The sequence below is a fragment of the Doryrhamphus excisus genome, chromosome 18, assembly GCF_030265055.1.
Source record: "Doryrhamphus excisus isolate RoL2022-K1 chromosome 18, RoL_Dexc_1.0, whole genome shotgun sequence".
Classification (NCBI taxonomy): Eukaryota; Metazoa; Chordata; class Actinopteri; order Syngnathiformes; family Syngnathidae; genus Doryrhamphus; species Doryrhamphus excisus.
Genome location: NC_080483.1, coordinates 2,218,265 through 2,241,994, shown reverse-complemented (window position 1 = coordinate 2,241,994; position 23,730 = coordinate 2,218,265). Strand labels below are relative to the sequence as shown.

Sequence of the window (23,730 nt, the reverse complement as noted above, 5' to 3'; positions counted from 1 at the left end):
CACAAACACGGGAAAATCACAAAATCGGTCTTCCTGGTGAGGCTCCTATGAAAATATCTTCCTAAATTGTCGGATAAATGTGCATCTTCCCCCTAAAAAGCACCGGAATTGAATCTTTTGGATCTCTCAGAGGAGGGCAAGTCTTGCAAGTCCTGCACGGATCCACAACACGCAGCCAAATCACAGCAAAACACAAAAATCCCTCAAGACCGAAGTTATGGGAAGAAGAGGGCGTGTCCGAGTGGGGTGAAATGCATCGTGGGAAATGTAGTTGTACGATGGCTCGTGCGCTTTAAAGCTTGCCACCTGCAGCATATTTTCAGCATATTTGCTACATTTCTTGGTAATTCTTCAAGTGTTTGATTGCGAACTTACAAAATATAATAATAAAAATAATAATAATTATTATTAATATTATTGTAATAAATATAAATAATAAATATAAATATAAATAATAAATAATAAATAATAAATAATAAATGAATATTATATTTTGTAAGTTCGCAATCAAACACTTGATAATATTAATAATTAATAATAATTATAAATATAATTAATAATGTATTACAATAATAATAATTATTATTATTAAAGAGTATAAATGTGACTATAGTCGTTATTACTATTATTATTATTATCATTATTATAAACATATAATATAAAACATAATAATCATAAACATACATTTTTAATAATAATTATTATTATTATTATAAATAAACATATAATATAAAACGTAATAATAATAAACATATTTTTTAATAATAATAATAATTGTTATTATTTAAAAAATATATAATAATAATAAATAAACATAATATAAAACATCATAATAATAAACATAAATTTGTAATAATAATAAATAATAAATAAATATTATATTTTGTAAGTTCGCAATCAAACACTTGATAATATTAGTAATTAATAATAATTATAAATATTATAATTAATAATGGATTACAATAATAATAATATTATTATGATTAAAGAGTATAATCATAATAACGACTATAGTCGTTATTACTATTATTATCATTATTATAAACATATAATATAAAACATAATAATAATAATAAACATACATTTTTAATAATAATAATAATTGTTATTATTAAAATAATAATAATAATAACAATAAATAAACATATAATATAAAACATAATAAACATGAATTTTTAATAATAATAATAAATAAACATAATATAAAACATAATAATAATAATAAACACATTTTTCCAGTCATATAAATCAAACACTTAATAGTAGCTCTAATAGTGCTGAGAGTTGGAGACCTCTGGTCTAAACACAGAAATAACCCAAACAGAAAAAAACTGCACTGTAAAATGTAGCCTAGCTAACCTGGTTTATTTATGCTGTACACGCATTATTTATTTTTGTAATATTTATTATTCTATAGTTGTAATATGCATTTTATTTCTGTATATCTTCAACGGGACAATATTATCCCGTTCCAGACCTGACTGCAATAAATTAATTTTTACAACACATTGCAACTCTTGTGCCACTAGCTTGCAAGCTAACCAGTTAGATTTATGAGATTTATTTATTCTAAATTTAATAAACCAAAAACTTACCACTTCCACACACGATGGGAGAACTTGTTTCACTTTATCATGTCAGACATGCCATGGCTGACTCCATGCAGTGTTAAGTTAATATAATGTAAGGTAATGTAAGGTCTAACCATTGTCCCTGAGTCAATAGAAGAGGTAAGAGGTGATTGTGCTGACTTATTGTTGTCCGGGCTGCACATCCCATTGAACATAAGATAAATTGACACATACTGCAAGTTTAAAAGTCATTTAAATGAAAAATTCATACAAAAGTATTGGTATTTTGTAGTTTGTGGTTGTATGACTCTTTTAGAGTGACAGTGTTGAGTATCTGCCTACAGATGCACTGATGTTGGTCAATGTAGTGACCGCATGCTGCCCTCTTGTGGATAAAAGCTGCTAATGACACCACTAAAGTTTGTCCTGCATCAGTATCGGTGCGTTTGTATTGCTTCTCATTGCACACCGATTGTGGTCGAACGCTCGAAAAACATGCAAAGTAGACCGATACAAATTAAAAAATGCGTACTTTATAATAACACCAAAAATTATACAAAATCTACAAATGTAAAAAACACCAAACGATATATTATTGATATATTTTCTTACGTTAAATGTACTTGTATATGGCTACATTGTTCCATCCGCTTATGCTACTTCGTTAGCCTAAAATCTTTGTCCTGTGTTTTATTGTGATAATAATCATAATTATAATCAACAAACTTTAGGTAAACACAAAAACATTACAAGTAAAATAAAAAATATCGGAAATACTGGTCCAAAACTTGTAGTAGCGCCTCCCTCTGACGTGAATTGCCCACCGGCACAAAGCGGTATTAGATTGAAGCGCTCCTCCGCGCAGCAAACCCCGCCCCTCGGCAATATGACGCGTCATTAAAGAGCACGCCCCGCCCAGCGACTGTGTACCTGTTAGGTGTCATCCACGCCACTTAACTTCCAAGTTTGACTCTCAGCCCCTACACTTCTCTCCGGAAAGTCCCTGCTTGGGTTCCGGTCGGGACATTAAACATTAAGAGTTGCTCAAGAAGGAATGTTTTAAGTCCTCGATACCTGCTAGGTGAGTTTCAGCCAGGATGATGGAAGGCTCCACAGTCGGCCGACTCTCGTCGAACTGCTGGCCGCCCGTGGAGAGGGTTTTAGCCCAAGCGGAAGCTCCGGTCCGCCCGGTCCAGGTGAAGAAGCAAGCCGTGAAGCGACACCATCACAAGCACAACCTGAAGCACCGCTACGAGTTCCTGGAGACCCTCGGTAAAGGGACGTACGGGAAAGTGAAGAAAGCTAAGGAAAGATCCGGCAGACTGGTAAGAATTCATTATTTTTATCAGCCATTTTTTTTAAAGTAATCCACCGGTCTAGCCCTTTCAAAATAAACCTGTTTGTGCTGCCATGTGGACTTTTACCGTTTGGTTTGTCCCAGCATGCTCAGCAACTTCATTCGCACCATTTAGCATATCTGAAAAGTAGTAGCAAGAAGCAAAACTTATATAGAATCATATTCTCACTTTGCTTCATAACAAAAATGACAAAAAAAAAACAAAAAAAAAACACACGGTAGTCACTATAGCTTGGGTTTTCGGACTCAACAAGTTCTCCCATCATGTGTGGAAGTGGTATTTTTTTTGTTTATTAAATTTAGAATAAATAAATCTAACTGGTTAGCTCGCAAGCTAAGAGTTGCAATGTGTTGTAAAAATTAATTTATTGCAGTCAGGTCTGGAACCAATGATCCACTATAGATCAAATTAATCCGGACACCAAAAATATTGGGATTAATTCTACTTTAACATGCAGCATACAATAAAATTTAATCCTAAATGACTAATAAAATTGCTAAATTACCTTTTTATCGAAGGCTGTTGCTAGCCAAGACGAGAAGGTGCCTTGCTACTTTGAGGTGATATCGTTCTTGAATTAATAATAATAATAATAATAATAATAATAATACATTACTGTTTACAAGTAAACAGAGTAAAAGATACGTTAAAATACAACATTCCTTCATTCGTTTTCTACCGCTTTTCCTCACAAGGGTCAGCCAATCCCAGGGCACATATAGACAAACAACCATTCACACTCACATTCATACCTATGGACAATTTGGAGTGGCTAATTAACCTAGCATGTTTTTTTTGGAATGTGGGAGGAAACCGGAGTACCCGGAGAAAACCCACGCATGCACGGGGAGAACATGCAAACTCCACACAGAGATGCCCGAGGGTGGAATTGAACCCTGGTCTCCTAGCTGTGAGGTCTGCGCGCTAACCACTCAACCGCCGTGCCGCCTAAAATACAATGCACAGCAGTCGGGTATAAAAAGTTACATTAAAAACAGATTTAGTTGTGATTCTCACCTTTGGCCCCGTAGTGGGTTGTTTTGCAGTCATACGTGGCAGGAAAATGGGCCACAGGCCACACTTTGGACACCACTCTTGCTTTTATTTTGGTAGCCAAATATACAGTAAACCTCGGATATATCGGATTCAATTGTTCCCACTGGTTTTGTCCGATATAAGCGAAATCCGTTATATGCGTATACCGGAAAATGTCCGTTTTACGCATATATGGGATTTATATCCGGTATATGCGTAAATGGGATTTTATCCGTTATAAAAAGGCACTTCCTTGACTATGTTTCCAATGTACCTGGACGCGCAGGCAACGCTGCAAACGCTGCAAATGACGTCGTATAGCGGCCTGTCACGATTCGGCGAATCGGAGCGCCACGATGCGGCCATCCGATATATGCCAGGGAAATTTCATGGAAATGCATTGGAACGGGACTGGAGATTTTGTCCGAAATAGGCGAAATCCGTTATAAAAAATCCGATATATGCAATGAATTTTTATTGGAAATGCATTACAGAAAAATCGGTTCTTTTTTTATCTGTCCGTTGTGAGCGAATTTCCGATATATCCGAGTCCGATATATCCGAGGTTTACTGTATATTTTGTAAATTGCTGTGATAGAATCCATCCTTTTGTTTTGATGCTTATTTTGCACTGAACAGGAAGTCATTGTGTCATTGTTTAATGTCGTGTAAGTTATGTTTTTGGCGACATAAACTGACCCATTTGGGTTTGAGATTTTAACGTCGACAAATGCCGGAACTTTAACATGTTGGACTGGAAGTTGCTGAGCTGGTCAACATAAACGGGTTCCACTGTATCCCTTTTTTTTGGTATTGTGCAATTCCTGATCACTGGTTTTGTCCGATATAAGCGAAATCCGTTATATAAGTATACCGGAAAATGTCCGTTTTATGCATAAATGGGATTTTATTCGTTATAAAAAGGCACTTCCTTGACTATGTTTCCAATGTACCTGGACGCGCAGGCAACGCTGCGCGAAATCCGTTATAAAAAATCCGATATATGCAATGAATTTTTATTGGAAATGCATTACAGAAAAATCGCTTCTTTTTTATCTGTGCGTTGTGAGCGAATTTCCGATATATCCGAGTCCGATATATCCGAGGTTTACTGTATATCAATCAATTGTGTTTACTGTGAAAGGTGCAGAATGTCCATAAAGAGGACTGTGTAAATCTGCCTGTTTGACCTAAATATTTCCTGGGAGGGTCTCGGTGCCTGGGAAGGAGGGGTGAGCGATGCTCAAATGTTGGTATCGACACTTGTTGTGTATTATTTTAATTATTTCAATTATTTAATTATTGTTATTTGAGGAAAAGAAAGTCAAAAGTGCAAATTAAATCAACTCTCTTTTTGACTCCGGTCATTTCTTTCCCATTTCTGTGCTTTCTAACACAAGAAAACGAGTTAATATGAGCTAGCTAACAACAGACTTCATTGGAAAGACACATTTTGATGCTAAAGCCCTCCAAAAAAACTCCCCAAAACTGTTCCATTTACATGATTGACTTGTATACAAACCTAGCTATAGCGATATTATTATTATTATTATTATTATTATTATTATTATTATTATTATTATTATTATTATTATTACATGACGTATCGCTAACAGTTAGCCTCGGCGTCATTCACAATCAGAAGAAAGAAATACAGCTGAATAGGTGCCGATTCTGGAGGAACTAGAAAGCTTTCTGTGCGGGTTATTGTGTGTAACTGCTCTACGGGAGTCCACAACTCAATACAAAGGACTGAAAAATGAGCATAATAGATCCCCTTTAAGACGACTTGGGCAGTATTTGTTTGATTATTTTTAAGAGATAAGATAAAATAAAATAAAATAAAATAAAATTAAATAAAATAAAATAAAATAAAATAAAATAAAATAAAATAAAATAAAATAAAATAAAATAAAATAAAATAAAATAAAATAAAATAAAATAAAATAAAATAAAATAAAATAAAATTAAATTAAATTAAATTAAATTAAATACAATTAAATAAAATTAAATACAATACAATTAAATACAATTAAATACAATTAAATACAATTAAATTAAATCAAATTAAATCAAATTAAATCAAATTAAATTAAATCAAATTAAATAAAATATAAAATAAAATAAAATATAAAATAAAATATAAAATAAAATAAAATAAAATAAAATAAAATATAAAATAAAATTAAATAAAATATAAAATAAAAAAAAAAAAATAATAAAATAAAATAAAATAAAATAAAATAAAATAAAATAAAATATCCACGTGAAAAAACAAAAAACCTGCAAAATCTGCATATTTCTTCCGAGTCAATCAATAAAATGGAATCCATGCCACTTTTGTGCAAAGCTGCTAACAAAGAGTCAATGGCCAATAAAAACAAAAGCTCCTTATAAGGCGGAGCACAGCATGCTAGGTTGTTTTTCTAGCGTGTGGGTGGCGTGCAAACACGCAGCCCGGGTGTGTTTGTGTTGGAGCCCAAAGATTTTCAGCCTGTGGGTGCCGAGTGCGTAGAGCAAACTGACGGCGACAAAGGGCGCACACACACACACACACACACACACACACACTGATAACCTCACATGAGCGTGAAGTCATCATGAGTCCGGCAGGCCGTCTGACAGCTACGCAAACAAAAGCAGGAAACCTGAGTGTGCGGAAGCCAGGAAAGGCGCGTCTGACGCACGACGCGTCTCACACCAGACGGGTGATTCACGGCAGAACTGATATGACGAGTCTCCACTTTGTTCGCTCGGCTCCTGTCTGCTCGCCTGGAGGCTCCTCGGATGAGGAGGACACCCTGGTGCCTCATGATGCTTCCTAACCTTGAAGCTGAGCGGATGACGCGGTCGAGGAATGCCTGGCATCCCGGCTCTCGACACACGGATGCACAAACCCTTTTTTTTTTAAATGCCTGAAGGCACCCTGATGGTTTAGTGCTCCTTTTAGGAGGCTTAAGATCAGACAATACTTGACCCTGCACTCCTTTACTTTGTTTGAGAACTAATCCCTCGCTTATTGCGCTTAATTGGTTCCAGACCTTCATTCATTCATTCGCTTTTTCCTCACGAGGGTGCTGGAGCCTATCCCAGCTGTCTTTGGGCGGGAGGCGGGGTACACCCTGGACTGGTGGCCAGCCAATCACAGTGCACATATAGACAAACAACCATTCACACTCACATTTGGTTCCAGATCTGATCGTGATAAATGAATTTCCACAATATAGGAATCAATGTTAATAAATGTAATGCCTGTGTGTATATATATATATATATATGTGTGTAACCATAAACAGGTTTTCTATACTCTAAATCATGGGTCTCAAACATGTGGCCCGCAGGACACTAGTTTGAGGCCCCGCCTTGATATGAAAGTTTAATGTTAGTGCGTATTTGCTAACTCGCAAACTAGAGAGCTAGCGACCTAAACGGTAGCCTTCAAGTTATTTCCTTTCAACTTAAATAGCCAAAAACTTACCACTTCCACACGGATAGGGAGGATAACTATTAACCGTTATTTAACCTTTAACATGAACATGAATCAAACGTAATAATTTTTTCTGGGTACATGATACAATACAGCAGGGGTCTCAAACACGCGGCCCGCGGGCCAAATGTGGCCCGCAGGACACTAGTTTGAGGCCCCCCGCCTCGATATGAAAGTTGAATGTTAGCGCGGCCCGCGCAAGTTTGATATGGATGCTGTATGGTATCATGTACCCAGAAAAAATGATTACGTTTGATTCATGTTCATGTTAAAGGTTAAATAACTGTTAATAGTTATCCTCCCTATCCGTGTGGAAGTGGTAAGTTTTTGGCTATTTAAGTTGAAAGGAAATAACTTGAAGGCTACCGTTTAGGTCGCTAGCTCTCTAGTTTGCGAGTTAGCATGTGTCTCAAGACCCTGCAGTTGCGCAATATGTTGTAAATAAAAAGAGTATAAATGTGACTATAGTCGTGTTTTGTCATGTCTACAGGGCTCTAATAATGCTTTAATTTTAATATGAAAAAATCATTTGTCTACCCACCAACTATATGTGCTTTCTTAAGTTTTTATTATTATTATTATTATATTTATTTATTACTGATTGATTTTTTTATTCTTGATTTATTTATTTTTCATCTTATTTTGTGTAGAAAAATAAAAATTAAGATATTTGAGAACAGTGGAATGTTTTATCAGAGCTTTTATTGTAGAAAATCGGAACCAAAGCACTGAAAAGTTTGTATATTTTTCTGTTTTTAATAAATGCGTTTTTTTTTCCAGTGGCCCCCAGGTAAATTGAGTTTGAGACCCCCTGCTCTAAATAATTTTTTACATTATTAGAGCCCAGTAGACATGACCAAATATAGTAAACAAATGGACTGTAACAGACAATATAACAAATTAGACAGAAATAGCAATCAGCTGCTACCTCTTTTCAGCCCTTGGTCGTTGTGAAATCCATGAATGTTGCAGAAGAGGGGCCGGGTTGACCCTTGTCCGTCTGGCCCTGGGGGGCGGCAGGGTCACAAGATCTTGCAAGCTGAAAACATGACACGATTTTTCGTTCAGAAAAACGGCACTAGGCCCGGGATGGTACTAGACAGATCAATAAATGAATGAATGACACCCGGCGACCGGGCGGCACGGTGGTCGAGTGGTTAGCGCGCAGACCAGGGTTCAATTCCACCCTCGGCCATCTCTGTGTGGAGTTTGCATGTTCTCCCCGTGCATGCGTGGGTTTTCTCCGGGTACTCCGGTTTCCTCCCACATTCCAAAAACATGCTAGGTTAATTAGCCACTCCAAATTGTCCATAGGTATGAATGTGAGTGTGAATGGTTGTTTGTCTATATGTGTCCTGTGATTGGCTGGCCACCAGTCCAGGGTGTACCCCGCCTCTCACCCGAAGACAGCTGGGATAGGCTCCAGCACCCCAGCGACCCTTGTGAGGAAAAGCAGTAGAAAATGAATGAATGATTCAGTTGAGCTGGTTTCATAATTATACCTTTTGAGTGTTAAGTTGGTGTGTGACGAGTTTAGTGTTCTTTGTAAGAACACTAACACATTCCAAAAACATGCTAGGTTAATTGGCCACTCCAAATTGTCCATAGGTATGAATGTGAGTGTGAATGGTTGTTTGTCTATATGTGCCCTGTGATTGGCGGGCCACCAGTCCAGGGTGTACCCCGCCTCTGGCCCGAAGACAGCTGGGATAGGCTCCAGCACCCCAGCGACCCTTGTGAGGAAAAGCAGTAGAAAATGAATGAATGATTCAGTTGAGCTGGTTTCATAATTATACCTTTTGAGTGTTAAGTTGGTGTGTGATGAGTTTAGTGTTTTTTGTAAGAACACTAACACATTCCAAAAACATGCTAGGTTAATTGGCCACTCCAAATTGTCCATAGGTATGAATGTGAGTGTGAATGGTTGTTTGTCTATATGTGCCCTGTGATTGGCTGGCCAACAGTCCAGGGTGTACCCCGCCCCTTGCTGGGAGACAGCTGGGATAGGCTCCAGCACCCCACGCGACCCTTGTGAGGAAAAGCAGTAGAAAATGAATGAATGATTCAGTTGAGCTGGTTTCATAATTATACCTTTTGAGTGTTAAGTTGGTGTGTGATGAGTTTAGTGTTAATTAATTAATTTGAAAACCGTGGTTAATTTTAATCATTTGTTGACATGGTTTGTTTTGTTTTGTTTTTTGGAAGGTTGCTATAAAGTCCATCAGAAAGGAGAAGATCAAGGACGAACAAGACCTGGTTCACATTCGCAGAGAAATCGAGATCATGTCGTCCCTGTGTCACCCGCACATCATCACCATCTATGAAGGTAGATATGGCAGCAATGCATCAAGCCGTGTTGTTTGTGTTGAATATTCCAGGGACAAATGTGGAGTGAAACGTGATACCCGCAAACACATCTCCCTCCATCGCTCTCTGATTGTTTGGATTCTGAGCGAGGTCACGCAATTCTTTTGTGGAAACCGAAGCTCGGTTACATAATTGCTGACTCCACGTTGCATCACAACAGCAAGCGAGGGAGCGCGAGTGTGTTTGTGTGCGGGGGTAGAGAGAGAGACATGGTCTTGTGTCTTGCAGCGCCCCCTTTTTCTGACTTTGGCGCAAACATTCTCCGCCTCGGTGCATGATTGTCACGATCCTTGTGTTGTATCCTAATCAGCCGTAGTCCACGCCATGACACACGCACGTGACACAAATCCACACGATCTAATGAGATGCGTTGGAAAAATCCCGACACGCAAAGGCAGTACTATTCCCCTCCATTCCTGCAGGGGGCAGTAATGGCTCACTGCTCCATGTAATACGATAAGACAAACAAACATTCACACTCACATTCATACCTATGGACAATTTGGAGTGGCTAATTAACCTAGCGTGTTTTTGGAATGTGTTAGTATTCTTACAAAGAACACTAAACTCATCACACACCAACTTAACACTCAAAAGGTATAATTATGAAACCAGCTCAACCAAATCATTCATTAATTTTCTACCGCTTATTCTCACGGGGGTGCTGGAGCCTATCCCAGCTGTCTTCGGGCGAGAGGCGGGGTAGACCCTGGAATGGTGGCCAGCCAATCACAGGGGAGAATGTGGGAGGAAACCGGAGTACCCGGAGAAAACCCACGCATGCACGGGGAGAACATGCAAACTCCACACAGAGATGGCCGAGGGTGGGGAAAGATAAAATAAGAAGCCAAAAAGTTACCACTTCCACACAAAATAGGAGGAGATCTCATTCATTCATTCATTCATTTTCTACCGCTTTTCCTCACGAGGGTTGCAGGGGTGCTGGAGCCTATCCCAGCTGTCTTCAGGCAAGAGGCGGGGTACACCCTGGACTGGTGGCCAGCCAATCACAGGGCACATATAGACAAACAACCATTCACACTCACATTCATACCTATGGACAATTTGGAGTGGCTAATTAACCTAGCATGTTTTTGGAATGTGTCAAGTGTTCTTACAAAGAACACTAAACTCATCATGCACCAACTTAACACTCAAAAGGTATAATTGTACCTTTTAACCTAGCATGTTTTTGGAATGTGGGAGGAAACCGGAGTACCCGGAGAAAACCCACGCATGCACGGGGAGAACATGCAAACTCCACACAGAGATGGCACAGAGGGTGGAATCGAACCCTGGTCCTCCTAGCTATGAGGTCTGCGCGCTAACCACTCTACCACCGTGCGGCCCAATGATTTGATTATGCGGCTGCACACTGAATCGCCAATTGTTAATTTTTTTTCAGTGTTCGAGAACAAGGACAAAATCGTGATCGTGATGGAGTACGCCAGCCGAGGGGACCTGTACGACTACATCTGCGACAGGAGAACCATCTCCGAGCGGGACTCCAGACACTTCTTCAGACAGATCGTGTCCGCCGTGCACTACTGCCATCAGGTAAAGGTCCGATTTCTGAATCTCGCGGCTAACCTCGCATGACCCAACATCTCGTCCAAGCGCTTCCTCTTCCTCATCGCCGCACACTAATGACACGGAGCTCCGCTCGGAACAGTTGTTCAGCTGGTGGGGCGCCATAACCTCCCGCTGTTACATAATGGCCATTATTAACTGTCATCTGGCTGATTGGAACAATGCAGAACACACACACACACATTCAGAGTCACTAATGAGGAAGTGATGGAACAGAACAAGCACACACGCACTCCGTCACACAGTGGAGCTGCTTTAAATGTTGGCTAGGTAATATTTACACAGTAAATTACCTTGTCAAAGTCCATGTCAAGCGTTTGGCACAACTTTCGAGTCCTGAAAAACTGCAGCCTATAGATCAGGGGTCTCAAACTCAATTTACCTGGGGGCCACTGGAGCTAGGGTCTGGGCAAGGCTGGGCCGCATCAGGTTTTCCAAAAAAAAAGACAAAAAAAAACGCATTTAGTAAAACAGAAAAATATACAAACTTTTTCAAATATCTTAATTTTTATTTTTCTACACAAAATAAGATGAAAAATAAATAAACAAATCAAGAATAAAGAAAATCAATCAGTAATAAATAAATATAATAATAATAATAAAAACTTAAGAAAGCACATATAGTTGGTGGGTAGACAAATTATTTTTTTCAGATTAAAATGACCAAAGCATTATTAGAGCCCTGTAGACATGACAAAACACGACTATAGTCACATTTATACTCTTTTTATTTACAACATATTGCGCAACTGCAGGGTCTTGAGACACATGCTAACTCGCAAACTATAGAGCTAGCGACCTAAACGGTAGCCTTCAAGTTATTTCCTTTCAACTTAAATAGCCAAAAACTTACCACTTCCACACGGATAGGGAGGATAACTATTAACAGTTATTTAACCTTTAACATGAACATTAATCAAACGTAATCATTTTTTCTGGGTACATGATACCATACAGCATCCGTATCAAACTTGCGCGGGCCGCACTAACATTAAACTTTCATATCAAGGCGGGGGCCTCAAACTTGTGTCCTGCGGGCCACATTTGGCCCGCGGGCCGCGTGTTTGAGACCCCTGCTTTATTGCTCTCTGGTTCTACCACATCTTACTTATTGTGTGGAAATATGGGCTAAGAACTATAAAAGCAATCTTAAAAAATAAATAAAAAAAACTAAAATAAAACAAAAATAATAAAATAAAAATACATTAAAAAAACTAAAATAAAACTAAAATAATAAAATAAAAATATATTTAAAAAACTAAAATAATAAAATAAAAATACATTTAAAAAACTAAAATAAAACTAAAATAAAACTAAAATAATAAAATAAAAACAAAATGTACTTAATAAATCCCTTAAATTATATTAGGAAAGCAGGAAGTGAACAAATGTAACAGTTAGTGATTGTAAAAGTACCAGATGGAGGGGTAGGATTTAATAAGCTTTGCTTCTTCCTACTCCTTTTGGACATGTGGAACTGTGAACTGATTATGGGATGCATTCAATTGTAATCTGATGCATGTTCAAATGAAATAAAACCATTACCATAAATAAAGTCTATATAGTAAATTGCCATAGTGTCCCCTTGGCTGCAAGTACTGTCTCCTTTTAAGGAGCGGATGACCTACATGGGTTTTTTTTTTTTAAGGCAAAGCAAACATTAGTGGAAGGCATGCCCCCCTGCAGAGCCAAGGACAATGAAGCATAGCTGACACACACCGGAGGGGGGGAGGGAAAAAAATACATAGGAATGTGTTCCAACCCGGAGAAAAATAATCATCCTTTTATGTAATGTAGTAAACCTGCCATTGAAATGATGTGGTGTTGGCATGTGTGGAATTTCACAGATAAAATGTCGGGGTGAAAATAACCCACATGGACTGATATACTGATATATATATTATATACTGATATATGGGTCTCTTCTTATCCTAGAACAGAATAGTACACCGGGATCTCAAACTGGAGAATATTCTACTGGATGGCAACGGCAACGTCAAGGTATACAGCTTTTGGTAACTTTGCCCTACACTTTGTGTACAGTACATATAAATAATAATTATTATTAATAGCCCACATGAATGGAAATGACATCTATGACAACCCCTTAGGAGAACATGCTAGCATACATGTAATACAGATACCTTACAAAGAACACTAAACTCATCACACACCAACTTAACACTCAAAAGGTATAATTATGAAACCAGCTCAACCGAATCATTCATTCATTTTCTACCGCTTATTCTCACGAGGGTCGCGGGGGGTGCTGGAGCCTATCACAGCTGTCTTCGGGCACGAGAGGCGGGGTACACCCTGGACTGGTGGCCAGCCAATCACAGGGCACATATAGACAAACAACCATTCACACTCACATTCATACCTATGGACAATTTGGAGTGGCTAATTAACCTAGCATGTTTTTGGAATGTGTTAGTGTTCTTACAAAGAACACTAAACTCATCACACACCAACTTAACACTCAAAAGGTATAGTTATGAAACCAGCTCAACCGAATCATTCATTCATTTTCTACCGCTTATTCTCACGAGGGTCGCGGGGGTGCTGGAGCCTATCCCAGGTGTCCTCATACACCCTGGACTGGTCGCCAGCCAATCACAGGGCCCAACCATTCACACTCACATTCATACCTATGGACAATTTGGAGTCGCTAATTAAGCTAGCATGTTTTTTTGGAATGTGGGAGGAAACCGGAGTACCCAGAGAAGAACATGCGGGAAGAACATGCAAACTTCACACAGAGATGACCCAGAGGGTGGAATTGAACTCAGGTCTCTGAGCTGTGTGGCCTGCATGCTAACCACTCGTCCGCCGTGCAGCCCTGAATCATAGGTCATTTTCTACCGCTTATCCTCACGAGGGTCGCGGGGGTGCTGGAGCCTATCCCAGCTGTCTTCGGGCACGAGAGGCGGGGTACACCCTGGACTGGTGGCCAGCCAATCACAGGGCACATATAGACAAACAACCATTCACACTCACATTCATACCTATGGACAATTTGGAGTGGCTAATTAACCTAGCATGTTTTTGGAATATGGGAGGAAATCGGAGAACATGCAAACTCCACACAGAGATGGCCGAGGGTGGAATCAAACCTAGTTAGTCCTCCGTGCTAACCACTCGTGCACCGTGCAGCCCATAGGATATCCTGTAAATCCAATTAGTCTGTCCCAGACGCCCACAAACATGAACCCAAATATGTTATTCTGGTTGGAAATGAAAGCGTAACCTTTTTGTTCCAGATTGCAGACTTTGGATTGTCCAATCTTTACCACGGAGACGAATACCTGCAGACATTTTGCGGCAGCCCGCTGTACGCGTCCCCGGAGATTGTGAACGGCCGCCCGTACCGTGGTCCGGAGGTGGACACGTGGTCCCTCGGGGTGCTGTTATACACGATGGTCCACGGCACCATGCCCTTTGACGGGAACAACCACAAGGCGCTGGTGCAGCAGATCAGCACGGGAAACTACCGCAAACCAAACAAACCCTCTGGTGGGTGTTGAATTACAGTAAACCTCGGATATATCGGACTCGGATATATCGGAAATTCGCTCACAACGCACAGATAAAAAAGAAGCGATTTTTCTGTAATGCATTTCCAATAAAAATTCATTGCATATATCGGATTTTTTATAACGGATTTCGCCTATTTCGGACAAAATCTCCAGTCCCGTTCCAATGCACTTCCATTAAATTTCCCTCGCGTATATCGGATGGCCGCATCGTGGCGCTCCCGATTCGCCGATTGCCTGCGCGTCCAGGTACATTGGAAACATAGTCAAGGAAGTGCCTTTTTATAACGGATAAAATCCCATTTACGCATATACCGGATATAAATCCCATATATGCGTAAAACGGACATTTTCCGGTATACGCATATAACGGATTTTGCTTATATCGGACAAAACCAGTGATCAGGAATTGCACAATACCAAAAAAAAGGGATACAGTGGAACCCGTTTATGTTGACCAGCTCAGCAACTTCCAGTCCAACATGTTAAAGTTCCGGCATTTGTCGACGTTAAAATCTCAATTTATGCGCCAAAAACATAACTTACACGACATTAAAACCAGCACACAATGACTTCCTGTTCAGTGCAAAATAAGCATCAAAACAAAAGGATGGATTCTATCACAGCAATTTACAAAATATACAGTAAACCTCGGATATATCGGACTCGGATATATCGGAAATTCGCTCACAACGCACGGATAAAAAAGAAGCGATTTTTCTGTAATGCATTTCCAATAAAAATTCATTGCATATATCGGATTTTTTATAACGGATTTCGCCTATTTCGGACAAAATCTCCAGTCCCGTTCCAATGCATTTTTTCCCTGGCATATATCGGATGGCCGCATCGTGGCGCTCCGATTCGCCGAATCGTGACAGGCCGCTATACGACGTCATTTGCAGCGTTTGCAGCGTTGCCTGCGCGTCCAGGTACATTGGAAACATAGTCAAGGAAGTGCCTTTTTATAACGGATAAAATCCCATTTACGCATATACCGGATATAAATCCCATATATGCGTAAAACGGACATTTTCCGGTATACGCATATAACGGATTTCGCTTATATCGGACAAAACCAGTGGGAACAATTGAATCCGATATATCCGAGGTTTACTGTATTTCAAGTCGAACTAACATACGTTTGTTTTTAACCTCGTTTGCTCCCAACCAGACGCGTGCGGCCTGATTCGTTGGATGCTGATGGTAAACCCGGACCGCCGAGCGACAATAGAAGAAATCGCAGGACACTGGTGGCTTAACTGGGGATACCGGGAGTCCCTCCTGGCGGACACGGAAGGCAGCCCGATTGAGGAGAAGACATCCGCGGCAACGCCGCACACGGCCGGTCTCGCCAGCGTCGCCAGTTGGCTGCGGCGTACATCGAGGCCTTTGCTGGAGAACAGCTCCAAGATGCGATGCCTTCTCCGACCGCAGGGCAGCGGCGGCGGCGGCGGCGATGTGGTGCGCCAACGCTCACTACGTAGATCACGGAAGGAGAACAACGTCTCCCAGCCGGTGCACGAAGCGTCCGTAGACGCTCGGCCTTCCAAGGGGATTTTAAAAAGAAGAAACAGTGTGAAACAGAAAGTAATCAGCGAATCTGGCGCGGCTTCGCCGAACGATAAGACTATGTTAGGTTTGAACCCCATAACCGGTGACGTATCCACAGCGATTCAACCTCGCAAAGGTATCCTAAAGAAACCCACAGAACAGGAGTCGGGCTACTACTCGTCTTCTCCTGAGAGCAGTGACTCCGGTTGTAAAGCGTTCCCGTCGGCACCGACGCACCGAAAAGGCATCCTAAAGCGAAACGGGAAGTTCTCCTCAAGCGGGCTGCAGGAGTTCGGCTCCCTGGATCAGCTAGCGGTTTCTTTACCGCACAGAGGAACCAGAATGAAACCAAGCGGATCCATCAGCAAGGACAGTATTCTGTCCTCTGAGTCCTTTGACCGATTAGATCTTCCAGACCGCGTCGGACCTCCATCGAATGCGACGAAAGCAAACAACAAGCCCGTTATGAGAGCATGCGTATCTGCCGATAACCTCCTAGACATCCAGGAAGATCGTATTCTCGGAGATGGCATACAGAGACCCTGGAGCTGCTACGAGTCCGGAGTCGCCGACAGCGCCTTCTCCATTACAGACTGTGACAACGTCACCGAGGCGTACAAGCAGGCCTTGATTATTAACAGCCCCGCAGCGAGATGAGCAGCGCACAAGCGACTCGGCGACTCGCGGCCAAAGTGCATCGTGACAAATTATCGGCGCGCTGTCGCCAACATCAGGAATTGCACAATACCAAAAAAAAAAAGGGATACAGTGGAACCCGTTTATGTTGACTTGACCAGCTCAGCAACTTCCGGTCCAACATGTTAAAGTTCCGGCATTTGTCGATGTTAAAATCCAAAAACATAACTTACACGACATTAAAACCAGTATACAATCACTTCCTGTTCAGTGCAAAATAAGCATCAAAACAAAAGGATGGATTCTATCACAATTTACAAAATATACAGTAAACCTCGGATATATCGGAAATTCGCTCACAACGCACAGATAAAAAAGAACCGATTTTTCTGTAATGCATTTCCAATAAAAATTCATTGCATATATCGGATTTTTTATAACGGATTTCGCCTATTTCGGACAAAATCTCCAGTCCCGTTCCAATGCATTTCCATGAAATTTCCCTCGCATATATCGGATGGCCGCATCGTGGCGCTCCGATTCGAATCCGAATCGTGACAGACCGCTATACGACGTCATTTGCAGCGTTTGCAGCGTTGCCTGCGCGTCCAGGTACATTGGAAACATAGTCAAGGAAGTGCCTTTTTATAACGGATAAAATCCCATTTACGCATATACCGGATATAAATCCCATATATGCGTAAAATGGACATTTTCCGATATACGCATATAACGGATTTCGCTTATATCGGACAAAACCAGTGCGGACAATTGAATCCGATATATCCGAGGTTTACTGTACCCAGTTTGCAGTTATCACCGGAAAACTTCAGGTGCAAAATAACCACATAGAAATTTTGGAATTGTGTTATTTTATGACAAAATTCACGCTCGTTACGAGCAGCGAGCCCGTCCCTCTTTGTTTGACGATCCTTGAACGCAACATCCAACTTTCTCCCATAAACACAGAAATACTGCTATTTGTCTTTCACCTCATATTTGACCCCAATGCTGATTGTTATGATTGTTAAGGTTGTTTAACGTTATTGAATATTAATATTAATATCTGCCCGGTCCACAACCTCAAATTTTGACCCCAAAGCTTTATGATCATTGTATTCAATGCAATTACAGTAGCGGCTCTTGTTAGATAAGAGTAGAAAATGTCACATGAAAAGAAAAGAAAAGTCAATAGTAAATGTTTCAATGTCCAAATGCATTGGCTAAGTGTTTCTAAGTGTACGTCGACAACCGCTTATTCCGACACAGGTCACGGGTTCCACTGTAAAAGAGCCAAAAGTGCCACCAAAAACCAAAACACCTTGAATGTAAACCGTGGTGTCAGTTTTTATGTAACCCGGGTCAGGTATTGTTCAGGTTAAAACTCCTGACAGGTATTTATGGCGCTTTTATCACATGAGGGATACTTTTACTGCATTTTATCACGTAAACATTTCACCATGCCAAAGAGCGCACTCTCGTTGACGTTATTTAGGGACGGTTATTTATAATTTGTTTTTTAAATGATGTGGACTTGAATAGTTCTCATGACACACTGACTCCTAACAAGAAGAACCTGTTGGACCTGCGCTTTGAGAGATTAGAGATTGTTTGCTTTTTTTTTTTTTTTTTCTAGTCTCAATGCAGGATCTGTTTTGTACAACTGAGTATCAGGGCCACATTGAAAGGGAAAAAAAAAAAGTCATATTTTGAAAATAAAGTCAAAAATTTGAGACGTCATTCGACTCAGCGCCGCTCAACTGTGACGCTATTCACGGGAATTGACAGCTTTATTGTCGTAATATTACGGCTTTATTCTTGCAAAGTTCAAAATTTTTTCTTTGTAAATTTACGACTTTATCCTTGGAAATTTGCTACTTTTTTTCTCATAAATTAAAAACTTTATTCTCACAAATTTACAACCTTATCTGCAATTTCCGATTAATAAAGCAAGTTGTAATTGTATGACTTTAAAATTTTGTAAATTTTACTTTATTCTCGTAAATTTCTTGTAAAATTTTTTTTAATTTTACAAGAAATAGTCACACATTTACAAGAAAAAGTCAAATTTATGTACATTTACAAGGTTGTTTACAATTGTTGTCCCGCTTTTCATATGATTTTTCCTCGTAAATTTAGCACGTTATTCTCACAGTTTAAATTTCCGATAAATAAAGCGAGTTGTAATTGTATGACTTAAATAAAAAATTTCGTACATTTGACTTTATTCTCGTAAATTTATTGTAATTTTTTTTACACTTTACAAGAAAGTCAAATTTCTGTACATTTTCAAGAAAAAAATTTGTCCCCGCTTTTCATACGATATGTGTAACTTTTTTTTTTCCTCGTAAATTTATCACGTTATTCTCACAAATTTCCAACTTCATCTGCAATTTCCGATAAATAAAGCGAGTTGTAATTGTATGACTTAAATTTAAGTATGACGTAAATTTGACTTTATTCTTGTAAATTTATTGTATTTTTTTTATTTTACAAAGTGAAATTTCTGTACATTTTCAAGGAAAAAATGTTGTCCCCGCTTTTCATACGATATGTGTAACCTTTTTTTTCCCTCATAAATTTAGCACGTTATTCTCACAAATTTCCAACTTTATCTGCAATTTCCGATAAATAAAGCGAGTTGTAATTGTATGACTTAAATTTAAAATTTCGTTAATTTGACTTTATTCTCGTAAATTTCTTGTAATTTTTTAAAAACTTTTACAAGAAAGTCAAATTTCTGTACATTTTCAAGGAAAAAATTTTGTCCCACGCTTTTCATACAATGTGTAACCTTTTTTTTCCTCGTAAATTTAGCACGTTAAATTTACAACTTTTTTTTCTCATAAATTTAAAACTTTATTCTCACAAATTTCCAACTTCATCTGCAATTTCCGATCAATAAAGCAAGTTGTAATTGTATGACTTAAATTTAAAATTTTGTAAATTTGACTTTATTCTCGTAAATTTCTTCTTAAAAATTTTACAAGAAAAAGTCAAATTTCTGTACATTTACAATGAAAACATTTTGTCCCTGCTTTTCATACGATATGTGTAACCTTTTTTTTCCTCGTAAATTTAGCACGTAATTCTCACAAATTTCCAACTTTATCTGCAATTTCCGATAAATAAAGCGAGTTGTAATTGTATGACTTAAATTTAAAATCTCGTAAATTTCTTGTAAATTTTTTTTACAAGAAAAAGGTCATACATTTACAAGAAAAAGTCAAATTTCTGTACATTTACAAGGAAAAAATGTTGTCCCCGCTTTTCATACGATATGTGTAACCTTTTTTTTCCCTCGTAAATTTAGCATGTTATTCTCACAAATTTCCAACTTTATCTGCAATTTCCGATAAATAAAGCGAGTTGTAATTGTATGACTTAAATTTTAAATTTCGTAAATTTGACTTTGTCGTAAATTTTTTTTAAATTTTACAAGAAAAAGTTAAATTTCTGTACATTTTCAAGGAAAAAAATTGACTTTATTCTTGTAAATTTATTGTAATTTTTCTTAAATTTAACAAGCCAAAATTATGTACATTAACAAGGAAAAAATGTTGTCCCCGCTTTTCATATAATTGTAACCTTTTTTTTCCTCATACATGTAGCACGTTATTCTCACAAATTTCCAACTTTATCTGCAATTTCTGATAAATAAAGCCAGTTGTAATTGTATGACTTAAATTTAAAATTTCGTTAATTTGACTTTATTCTCGGAAATTTCTTGTAATTTTTTTTTACATTTTACAAGAAAGTCAAATTTCTGTACATTTACAATGAAAACATTTTGTCCCACGCTTTTCATACGATATGTGTAACCTTTTTTTTCCCTCGTAATTTAGCACGTTATTCTCACAAATTTATCTGCAATTTCCGATAAATAAAGCGAGTTGTAATTGTATGACTTAAACTTAAAATTTTGTAAATTTGACTTTATTCTCGTAAATTTATTGTAATTTTTTTTTAATTTTACAAGAAAGTCAAATTTCTGTACATTCACAAGGAAAAAATTTCCATGCTTTTCCCCGCTTTTCATGCGATATGTGTATGTAAACTTTTTTTTCCTCGTAAATTTATTATCACAAATTTTCAACTGTATCGTAAATTTCCGAGAAATAAAGTTGTACATTTATAGGAATAAAGTAGTAAACTTAAGAGAATGTGTCAGTTGAGCTTTGTCATCAATTTACGATTTTTCTCGCCAATTTCCAACTAAAACTCGAAAATGTTTTTCTCAAAAATGTACTTTATTTTTATAAATTTCCGATTTATTTTGTCATAGATTTTTGAATTATTTTCTCATATCTGTACAATGTGATTCTCGTAATTTCACAACTTTTTTTCCCCAAATGTGGCCCTAACACTCGTCGTCGTATTGACCTACTTTATATAACGAGCTTTATTTGCTAAATGTTGAATTGTTAAAGCAAATACCAAAAATGGCGCTCATGTGTTTTTAGGTTACGGCTCAGGGTTTTCGAGGTTCCTACACGATGCTGTTCAAGTGCTTATTCTAGAAATATCTCACCTCCAAAAAAAAAAAAAAAGCCATTTAGTTTTGTGTCTCGTACTTGGACTGGAATTCTTGACTTGAGCACAAAAGTGAAATGACCCTTTGGAGGAAAACCTGCACAAGAACCATGAAGTGCACTTCCCTCCTGAAACTGGAACGGACTTTAATTTTGTTTTGTGTTTTTCCTTGACAAACTGAAGCTTATCAGGAATGCTGACGTTGACTCTAAAGAGCGCAGAAAATCTCAAAATTCCAGCTACTAGTTCTTGTCATTTCAGGAATGAAAGGGAGTGTTTTTTTCCTTGTCGGAATTTCATGATCATTTAGTTCAAAGATGAAATCGGCCACATTCTTGTGACTGGGATGAGGAAATCAATAAAAACATCATCATTGCTGCCTCGCGTTGTCAATCATTTACATTCCAACACTTTTATGGAATTGTCTTCACACAATAAAATGTCCTGCAGTAGAGGGAATATTTTATTTCGAAATAAGCTATGACTGCAGTTTTTTAGTCCCCATACAAATACTTATACATAAATCAGGGGTGTCCAAAGTGCGGCCCATAACTTTTTAATGGCACATTAACAAGAAAAATAAAACGGGAACATGTGATATTTTACAACAATAAAGTCAAAATATTAAAAGAAAAATGTTGTAGTAATAATTTTACTAGATTAATGTAAAATGACGAAAAATAACATTTTAGTTACGTGAAATATAGAAATATATTTTGGAAAAGGTCAAAATATATAAGATTCGAGAAGAAAGCTTACAAGAAGGAAGTTGAAATTGTTGGAAAATGCAACAAAAAATAAAATATTAGGAGAAAAAGTTGCAATCTAACAAGAAAATGTCATGAAAAATATTTTAGATTAATTATTTATATTATATATATATATATATTTAATTATTTAAACATTTTAGAAGCATAAAGTTGACATAGAAAAAAGTCTGAATATTATAAAGAACATTTACCAAAATGTTGAAATTGTTAAAAAATGTAAAAAAAAAAAAACAAAATAATATAATTTAATCATTTCATAAGAATGAAGTTTAAATTATTAAGATAAAAGTTGTATCCTAGTGAGAAAGGTGGCAATTTTGCAGGAATAAAATTGTAATATTATGAAATATAATGTAATTACATTAACATTAAGTTGAAATATATTTATAATATATTTCATATGTTTATATATATTTATATATATTTATATATATTCATATATTTATAATATATTATATATATATATTTCATATATTTATAATATATTTTATAATATATATTTAATATATTTATAATATATTTTATAATACATATTTAATATATTTATAATATATTTTATAATATATATTTCATAGATTTATAATATATTTTATAATACATATTTAATATATTTATAATATATTTTATAATATATATTTCATAGATTTATAATATATTTTATAATACATATTTCATATATTTATAATATATTTTATAATATATATTTCATAGATTTATAATATATTTTATAATACATATTTCATATATTTATGATATATTTTATAATATATATTTCATAGATTTATAATATATTTTACAATACATATTTCATATATTTATGATATATTTTATAATACATATTTCATATATTTACAATATATTTTATAATATATATTTCATATATTTATTATATATTTTATAATACATATTTCATATATTTATAATATATTTCATATGTTTATATATATTTATATATATTCATATATTATATATATTCATATATTTAGAATATTTTATATATATATATATATAATATATTTTATAATACATATTTCATATATTTATAATATATTTTATAATACATATTTCATAGATTTATAATATATTTTATAATATATATTTCATAGATTTATAATATATTTTATAATACATATTTCATATATTTATAATATATTTTATAATATATATTTCATATATTTATAATATATTTTATAATACATATTTCATATATTTATAATATATTTTATAATATATATTTCATATATTTATAATATATTTTATAATACATATTTCATATATTTATAATATATTTTA

The 23,730-nt window shown here is 36.7% G+C and overlaps 1 protein-coding gene and 1 long non-coding RNA gene across 2 annotated transcripts; one reads left to right on the top strand and one right to left on the bottom strand.

Annotated features, from left to right (window-relative positions):
• Positions 1–1,252: 1,252 nt before the first annotated feature.
• Positions 1,253–21,385, top strand: nuak2 (NUAK family, SNF1-like kinase, 2). The gene is made up of 6 exons (XM_058054198.1): positions 1,253–2,896; positions 9,657–9,777; positions 11,224–11,375; positions 13,344–13,409; positions 14,672–14,924; positions 16,119–21,385. The coding sequence occupies exons 1-6, from the start codon at positions 2,669–2,671 to the stop codon at positions 17,153–17,155; spliced, it is 1,857 nt and encodes a 618-aa protein (XP_057910181.1). The 5' UTR covers positions 1,253–2,668; the 3' UTR covers positions 17,156–21,385.
• LOC131105834 (uncharacterized) lies at positions 1,308–12,017 on the bottom strand. The gene is made up of 4 exons (XR_009120000.1): positions 11,702–12,017; positions 8,380–8,490; positions 2,996–3,048; positions 1,308–2,873 (listed from the first exon to the last, which is right to left on the bottom strand). It is a non-coding gene; the product is annotated as an uncharacterized LOC131105834 (long non-coding RNA).
• Positions 21,386–23,730: the final 2,345 nt, after the last annotated feature.